We start from the raw sequence: 9,283 nt of genomic DNA on the forward strand, positions 1-9,283 counted from the left end.
GTGAAGGATGTTTGTTCAAATCCCTATGTACTGTATTAGTGATGCTTGCCTTAGCCAACACCACTAATAAAAGGCCATTTCAGTGTTGTCACCAGCTGCACCATCCTAAGCAAAAACCTCTCTGCAGAAATTGCTTACAACATCCTTGAGGCCAAACTGGATCTGTGGCGCGGAACAAACCGAGTTTGCAAGATTCTGCTTCACACAGATAAGAAGCTCTGTGAAGGAGCAGTCCTATTAAAACCAGACCCCAGTATGCATTTTGTCTTTCTGGGCACCTTCTCAATCTCATCAATGCATTCAGCACTAGAAATTATAATGTGAAACAGCAAGACCATTGTAGTTCAGCCAAGCAGGGTTATTATAGTTAACTAAAACCATAAAAAATGTTTGGGTACTTGAAATAAAATATGAAAAAAATAGTAAACAAGAATGATTACAGCTTGCTGCCATGGCAGCTTTTCACATTTTTATTTAGTTTACCTTGATATACTAAAATAACTAAAACTAAAACTGAAATAAAATTAATGAAAGCTATGTAGACACACACATATATATATAAATTAAAAATGACAAAAACACAACACAAAATGACTAATATTTAAACTAAAATTGAAATAAAAACGTAAATATGACAATAAAAATTAATTCAAAATATTACAAAAAACTCAACGACACTAAAATAAGATGCAGCCGAGATCAATAAGATGCATGACTATAAGAACTACTGCAGGTTATGGACTAAACATAAGAAGATTATGATTTACATTTTGTAAAGTGTAAATATGATTGTTTTGAGAGTTTGCAGAAGCCCTGGATGATTATGATTTACTGACAGCAGTTGCATGAGGCCTCGATAACCCACAATGAGCATTTCACTAGAAGCTGGAGTAGACTGGAAAAGCTGATTGAAAACATTATTTTTGCAAATCTGTTCGGCGATGCTTACGGTGCAGAAGAAACACAGCTGTCAAGAATTGTGAAAGAGTAAAACAAAAAACAAACTCATGTTCTCAGCAAAGTAATTCTATTTATTGTTCAAAGGAAGTCTGTGGAGAATTACAGCAGTACACACTTGACTGAAGAGCTGCCTTTATCACATAACACAGTACAGACAAGAATGAGGTCAAAACTTATATGAATAGTGAAATTAGTAAAAAATCACTATGGCTCCAAGGTGGTGTGTATGGCTAATTCTTGTGGTTACAGAAGGCCTGAAAATTAAAACGAAAGGGAGTTCACTCCTTTTTCTCTGATCAAATTATAAATGCATAAACACCCACTCAATATCAGTAAGAGAAGGATAACAGAGGGAAGTTGCTAACAGGCACACACATTTGGACAGATCTGGGAGAAGAGGAGAAAACAGGCTGCAGTAAGACTCAGAAATGTGACAACTTAATATACAGAGGAAGAGACTTGAGAAAAAAAAAAAAGAATAGTGTTATATTGTCATTTGGGTTGTTGAAAAAAGGAATACAAACTAAACTGAGAACTAGTCTAGTTTGTATATTTCACAATTTTGTCATTCTTTTTCTATGCTCTTTCAACCATAAAGACTATAGGAAATGTATGGAAAACGAGTAAGAAATATTTCCCTATGTATAATTGCATCCGAGTTTTATTTGTTTAAATAGCCTGTTCAGGAAGCGTTTATAATTGATTCTATATGTCTATATATAAATATATTTCTGTATATATATATATATATAATTTTTTTTTCTGTATATTGTTTTTAAAAATAAATCTATTTAAACCCAGTTGGGTGTTGTTCTGCATTTGATTTCCTTTCCAGTTATGTCACCAAAGCTCTCCATGTATTAAATTCGAAAACTACTAATTTGTCCCGGCTTGATGTCAGGCAAACCAGTATCATTCCCTTTAAAAGAGCCAAATCAAACCCAGTATCAATGGTAAATTTAGCGGCATCAGCACCAATGCACTTCCCAATTTAGTACATACAATCAAGAGTAATTTGCTCTCAAGATGCAGTAGGAAAACAAAATAAAACTCACCAGCCCGCGTGAACCTCAATCTTCACAGCGCGCCGGCGGAGCACGGTTTTATAGCACCATTTGAACTGTTTGTACATTGTTGCTTGAACTGTATTGTGTGTCCACAAGTTGAACTCTATAACAACCTCCAATTTTTACACTGTTTGATCCGAGTCTTTTATATATATGTATATATACACACACACAAATTAGTAGAGAACACGTCCTGAATGAGCTAACTATGAGATTCACACATCATTCAGATGATGCTGGTTTGCTCTCCATCGTATGGTACAACACCAAAAACACCTATAGTAGAGATATTCATCGAATCTTGATACACTAACACCAAACGTCCCTGTCGACTCGTTTGTGAACTCAGTAACTAAGTCTCTGGGTGAAAGGGTGTTTTTTTTTCTCTTTGTAAAGGGGAGAACTTTCAAAATGACAAGACCTATAGAGCAGCCAGCAGAAATATCCATTTATCTAGCCAAATATCGTCTATACTGCTTTAAACAGGATTCTCTTACATATACATGACATTGTTTCTCAGTCAAACATCTTTATTCGCCATAGAGCATTAATGTTCTTCGTTTCATGCACGGTAATTCTTTCCCCTCCTGCGCGCGGTTCTCGCTCTGTGCGGTCGACCCAGCGACGGAACACCTGCGCGGGTCAGTCGTCATCCAAGTCGTCGCCCTCCGACTCCTCTCCAGCTCTCCGTTCGTACACTTTATCTCTGTGCCGCTCCTGGATCTCCTTCATCTCCTCGGCGTAGCGGCAGAACGCTCCGCCGAACTTGCTCCACGCTTTGAAGGGTATCGTGATAGAGTTTCTGTAACTGGGCTTCACCTCGCTCACCCGCAGAAACACCCCGTACTTGTTGGAGCCCACGTCAAAGAAGAACCGCTTGGAGTCCACCGTGATTGACGTGCCCTCGGGGAGCTCCCCGTAACCTCCGGCGCAGCCGCCGCCGACCAGCTCCTCGTCGTCCCCGCCGTAGTCGTCGATCAGCTTGGCCAGGGCGTCGCGGAACTCGATGAGACCCTGAGCTGGAAGGGCAATGGTTTGCCCGGATTGCATGCCACCCCCGGGTACACCTCCTCCGACGCCAAAGCCACCAGGCCCGCGGTTGACGGTCTGACGGATCCGGAGGAACCTCCCCCGCTGGTTCTCCTTCAAATCGAGGTAGTATTTGCGGTTTTCCCTCACTAGGAACTCGCTCTTCAAGGCCCGTCTAGGCCCGCCGTCCTCGCCGCCGGAGGACTGAGCGATCTGCTCCGGGGAGCTGGGTCCGAGCTGGGAGTAGTGCTCAATGAAATCCCCCAGGTAGTCCCGAAACTCCGCCGCGACTGACATGGAAAGTGTCAAGCGACTTTTGGAGCCCCCAGCGCCGACCTCGGCGATCTTGATGAACCTGCCCTTCGAGTTTTGCTTCACGTCCAGATAGAAGCGCTTGTTTTGGATGTCAAGCCGTTTGGACGCCAGCTCCTGGGTCTCTTGATCCCTCTGGAAAGGCTGGAATCCGCTTCCTCCACCGCTTCCTCCACCTCCGCCGCCGCTGCTTCCACCGCGCTCACTCCCACTATCCCCATCCGCCATCTTCACCATCACCCAGAGCTGCGTTTTGTTTTCCCACCCGTATTTCATCAGGTCCCGCCTTCGGAGGCATGAGAACGTCGTATGAATGGCCCATTGCTCTGGAACGTCACCTCCTTAGGAACATCTTGGATTGGGCGTTTGACGTGTCAGTCATAAATTCGCTTCTCCAATTGGATCGCAACCTGTCCGTTATGCGAGTAAACGCCGAATCCTCATTCTCTTTGGCTCACTAGGACTGTCTGTCAAAGTGTAAAGCGCACCCTATTGTTTTGACAGTACCATGGGCGATTGGTGTACAGCGGTGTCGATAACGTGTTAACACAAGCACTTTATTGCAGATAACACTTAGCCTTTCCAACGGTACATGGAGAATAATCCCTCAGTCAACCTTTTATCGTTTTCTAGTAATTTACATATCAGAATCAGAATCAGAAGAGCTTTATTACCAAGTATGTTTACACACACAAGGAATTTGACTTGACGACAGGAGCTTAGGACAGACTCAATGATAGCAGAGTAGAACTGTTTCAGCAGTTCTATAAGAACTTCTAAATAAACGTGTCACAGAAAGTTTAAAGGAGAAAAAAATATGCTTGTGAAAAAAATATTGCGAAAAGGCTATACAAATACAGAAATGTTTACCTTCATGAAAAAAAAAAAGATACGCTGGCAACCTAACGCAAAGTAAATATTTTACAGAAAAAAAATATGCTTGTGAAAAAAATATTGCGAAAAGGCTATACAAATACAGAAATGTTTACCTTCATGAAAAAAAAAAAAGATACGCTGGCAACCTAACGCAAAGTAAATATTTTACAGATAATATTTAATAATTTGTTCTGGCCTTTAGTACAATGGCAGTATGAAGATAATTATTTATTTACCGTACAACACGTTATTATATATAGCCTATATATATCATCCAGAGTGAGTAAAAGAGCTGGCAAAATCTCGCTGGACCCATCACACCCAGTATATATACAATATACTGTTTACTGTCTATTGTGTATTGTTTTTTACATATTTATTTTTACTCACTTATTTTTATTTTGTTATCTGTGTCTTGTCACTTGTCAACCTGTCTGTGTACTGGAAGCTTCTGTCGCAGTCGCACACTTGGCAATAAAGCTCTTTCTGATATATATATATAATTTCATGCTAACTAGCACTTGCCTTTTTTACACATTGTATAAATGTTTTTATGCACAGAAAATATACAAACGCGTTTATGTTTTCTCATAAGTAAGGGTGTCATATAAAAGGGTCCTTTACATTAAAAAAAGTTTCAAAGTCCCTGACTTGGTGCAAATAAATTAGTTTATAAAATTAGTAATTTAGTTAGTGCATATAGTATTAATCCTCAGCCTCGTGTAACATAATTACGATTGACAAAATTATAGTTTGATTAGAATTTTTATTTGGTTATATAATTCAGCTTAGTCATTTACATTACGACTTTTAATAGAGGTTTAAGTGCTTTCTGTAAAATTTCAGGCAGTCACTGTTAAGTCCCGCCTACGTGCTATCCGTACATCGATGGGGGATGGTAGAAGCAGATACATGCCGAATTCTCATAGGCCTTCCCGAAATTCGAACCAACAACAGACATTTTGATTGGCTGATTCCACCGATCGGGCTGCCTCGAGCGTTCGCTGCTGAACGGGCCGGGGTTTATTGTTCCTCCGAGTCAAGAGGCGAAATAGATTGTAGACAGACCTCCCCGGATCCCATTCAAAGTAATACTTCGCTGAAATGGTATGTAATTCTTCAATACTGGTCCGTATGACTGTTTTCTATAACTCGAAATGTCCCTCCTTTTTGTTTTAGCTTATTTGTCGTCTTTTTAAAGATTCTGCGCTAGCTCTGAGCTAACGCTGGTTGGATTTTGCTCTTGCTAGCTCGCGGGAGTAGCTCGTGCTAATAGCCGTTTTGTAGTTACTCGTTATTTAATCACGACGTATGTGGTCCCTGTTTAAATGATTAGCGTATTGAGCCCGACTATCGTTTTGATTTTAACGGTTTTGTTGATAGACGTCGCAGCTGTTGTGAAATTTCTCCAAGCAGGATAGCTAAGCTAAACTCTATCCATTAGCGGCAGTGTGGAGCTCGCGCTGATCAGTTCATATAAACTTTATTTACTGTAACTGTACAGTTCTTCAGAGACCACCGACTCCTGTGAATTGCGTTATGCATTTTTTGTGTGTGTGCGGGTTAATGTCAGAAACACTGATAAACTGTATCGTAAGTTTAGCGTGGCAGACAGTCATATGAGCGGGAGATTTACCTGCTTTAACATGCTGTTAATCGACTCATTGGCCTTCATTGAAGTGGCAGATGGCATTGCTGAAAGTTTTTAGGTAAACTTTAATTCATTGGAAGGAAAAGCAGGATCCCATTCCTAATGGATGTTTTAATCATACCTTCTGGGCGGGAACGGTGCAAAGTGCCAAGAGAAGTGGAGTATTTTCTCCAAAACCCGCATTTTTTTTTTGTAGAGCTAAAGTATTCCGGTAGTTAGTTACTTATGAGTAATACATTAAAAATAAATGTTTTGATGTCTTGCACAATAGTAGACACCCTTAACTATAACACGCAGTTACATATATATTTTTTTACATGTAAAGAAAAAAAAGCATTATTTTGTGTAAATATACTGTATAAATTATTTAATATTCTGCAATATGAAATTTGCGTGAAATTAAATTGCATGTAATTTTGTACATATAAAAATGAAATGTAAAAGATACACTATGCATTTTAGTAATATATTGTTACATATCAAATATTATGCATTTTATAATATATTGTTACATATCAAAATTACGTGTTAAATTAAATATTACATTAAATATGTTAAATGTAATTTAATTTTTGTTAGTAAAAATGTTATATATTCTGCAAATGTTATTTTTACATAATTGTACATTTATTTTTTTTGTAATTTAATTTTTCTATGTGAATTGTAACATATTTGACATATAGAAATTAAGTATTACATATTTAATTTTTATATGTGAAATGCATTGATATGTTTTATTTTTCAATATGCTTTAAATATGCTGAAGGAAATACAAATGGTCTCATACTGTTATTGATTATTCTGATTGTTTTGTGCACTGAAATACTTGAATATGTTTGTATCTGAGTCTATGTATTGTTTTGTAGGCAGGAGGAAAGGCAGGTAAAGACAGTGGCAAGGCCAAGGCAAAAGCAGTGTCTCGCTCACAAAGGGCTGGACTTCAGGTAAGCCTCTTTTTTTTCTGTGCTGGTTTTACCTTGTTTAAATGTCCATTTGTTAGATATCCTTCAGTCAGATGGGTGTAGTTGAGGAATTTGTTAGGTCACAATTGTCAAAGAAAATGTCGGATACTACTTTCTAAGGGAATGCATATCTGAAATTTGTAGTTCCCAGTGGGTCGTATCCACAGGCACTTGAAGACCCGCACTACAAGCCATGGTCGTGTGGGAGCAACAGCAGCCGTCTACAGTGCAGCCATCCTTGAATATCTCACAGCTGAAGTAAGATTCTGTGCCACTCACTTTCAATACTGCAAAGCAAATTAATGCAGATTTGTAGCACGCTACTAATCGTGTTTAATTCTTGTCGTAGGTTTTGGAGTTGGCAGGAAATGCTTCAAAAGATCTGAAGGTGAAGCGTATTACTCCTCGCCATCTACAACTGGCCATTCGTGGAGACGAGGAGTTGGACTCCCTCATCAAGGCAACCATTGCTGGTGGTGGTATGTTGGAGTTTAATTTATTTTGTGCTGGTTGCAAACATGCTGCTCTCTTGACAAATTAGGATTTTAAGCACTTGTATGTTTGCTGACTTCTTGCAGGTGTGATTCCTCACATCCATAAGTCCCTGATTGGTAAGAAGGGCCAGCAGAAGACTGCGTAATTCCCGTTGGGGTCGCTATGCTGACATGGACTCAAGGACTTGCGTTTGGGATGTGTGACCAGATCGGCTTGTTCATCCGTTCATCCATTCTCTTTTTTTTTTTTTTTAAGTTAATATTAATGTTATACTAGCTAACCACAAGTGATTTGTAGAGTTTTGTGTTAATGTTATATCGCCAAAACTAGAATGGCAAATAAGCCCCGCCCCCCTCAACCCAAATGTCAGGTATTTTAGAGAGAGACAAACAGGAAGTGTCTGATCTTTCCTGCTGTGGCAGTGGAATTGTTTGAATTGGCCAGACCTATGGAGCTGTTTTATACTGAAAAATGGAAATAATAAAAACATTTTATACAAAACAAAAAATGTTGTTTGTTCTTTTGTATTGTCTGCCTTGGTCTTCCATATTTCAAATATATCTCAATGTTTGTGGGTGACAATGTGAACCAGGATTGTGTTATGTGCAATCACATTTAAACCTATATATATAGAGAGAGATAAATACACTTCAGCATACATAATATCAATATATAAAAAAGTAGTAATTTATGTATATAAAATATTTTAATAAAAGTTCTCATGTCCACTTGTTTAGAGCTTGTTAGTAGTAGGATATGTATGGAAATAATTTACTTTAAAGGGGTCATATGATGTTGCTAAAAAGAACATTATTTTGTGTATTTGGGGTAATGAAATGTGTTTATGCGGTTTAAGGTTCAAAAACACATTTTCCACATACTGTACATTATTGTTTCTCTGTCCTGCCTTTCTGAAACGCGTCGATTTTTACAAAACTCATCGGTCTGAAAAGCGTGAGCTGAGGTGGCGGGATCGAGAACGGCGGTCCCGGCGGTCCCGGCGGATCCGACGAAGCCGCTTCGTCCACGATGAAAGCCGATCCGGTGATCCACAGCGCAAACTTGTTGTATTTCCTCAGCGACCAGCACGGATCATCCTCTATCGTCCTCTTTTGGAAGGCCAAACTAAGTAGTTTCGCTTTCAGAACGAAACACGCGGCAACAACAATACTACAGCGAGAATAAAAGTTACGCCTTCTTTCTTTGCGTGAACATTTGGGCGGTGTTATGCAAATCTTCCCACATCATGACGTAGACATGTGGGGGCGTGTTAGAACGAGCCGTTTTAGGTAGGCGTGGTTGACTCTTAACTTTTATAAAGAATATCTCTTTGGATTTGAGACGTTAGTCTTTGCAACTTTACAGATCTTCCAAGAGCTTGTAACACTCCAAGGAGAAAGGAAAAATTTAAATCACATCATATGACCGCTTTAATAAATTTAGAAAGGAGCTTGTAACACTCCAAAGAGAAAGGAAAAATTTAAATAGCATCAACGACCCCTTTAAAATAATTTACTAAAGTGTGAAATGAAATTTTTTTTCAGATACTTAGTTTCATGTTATTTACAATTAAACGAAAATGTGTTCAAATTTGTTGAATACAAGTAGTTGCTCTTTACAAGTACTTCTTGACATATAAGCGCACCTTTACATGTACAATTCTTTTGTCCTTGAAATATAAAGTGCTCATTTAATTCAATTAAGCACATTTATTTTTCCACATATGATCTTTAAGATTCATATCAGTTGAAAGAAGAGTGTTGGTTAGTGTGCATTTATAATTGCATGTGGTGCTCAGTAATTGGATGCACAGCAGTACATTTACATGTGAAATGTTGAAAATTTTGAAGTTTATACCCTGATCAATTAAATCAGTAAGCCAGTTGATGTTTCCGTATGTAACAGGTGTTTTTATTGATAAATTGTCTAAT

General features: G+C 38.7%; 2 protein-coding genes across 3 annotated transcripts; one reads left to right on the forward strand and one right to left on the reverse strand.

The window, feature by feature from the left end:
- Window positions 1-1,018: 1,018 nt before the first annotated feature.
- h2az2a (H2A.Z variant histone 2a) lies at window positions 1,019-7,678 on the forward strand. 2 transcript variants are annotated; one of them, XM_016572785.1, is made up of 5 exons: window positions 1,019-2,598; window positions 6,762-6,839; window positions 7,002-7,115; window positions 7,207-7,336; window positions 7,436-7,678. In XM_016572785.1, exons 1-5 carry the CDS (start codon window positions 2,578-2,580, stop codon window positions 7,495-7,497), a joined length of 405 nt encoding a protein of 134 aa, XP_016428271.1. In that variant the 5' UTR covers window positions 1,019-2,577; the 3' UTR covers window positions 7,498-7,678. The 2 variants fall into 2 exon arrangements, with proteins under 2 accessions (XP_016428271.1, XP_016428272.1); XM_016572786.1 differs by lacking the exon at window positions 1,019-2,598 and adding an exon at window positions 5,198-5,351.
- Window positions 2,605-3,873, reverse strand: purba (purine-rich element binding protein Ba). The gene has a single exon (XM_016572784.1). The coding sequence runs from the start codon at window positions 3,642-3,644 to the stop codon at window positions 2,670-2,672; it is 975 nt and encodes a 324-aa protein (XP_016428270.1). The 5' UTR covers window positions 3,645-3,873; the 3' UTR covers window positions 2,605-2,669.
- Window positions 7,679-9,283: the final 1,605 nt, after the last annotated feature.

Source organism: Sinocyclocheilus rhinocerous, unplaced genomic scaffold, assembly GCF_001515625.1.
Source record: "Sinocyclocheilus rhinocerous isolate Xijiao unplaced genomic scaffold, SAMN03320098_v1.1 scaffold352, whole genome shotgun sequence".
In the NCBI taxonomy this organism is placed as follows: Eukaryota; Metazoa; Chordata; class Actinopteri; order Cypriniformes; family Cyprinidae; genus Sinocyclocheilus; species Sinocyclocheilus rhinocerous.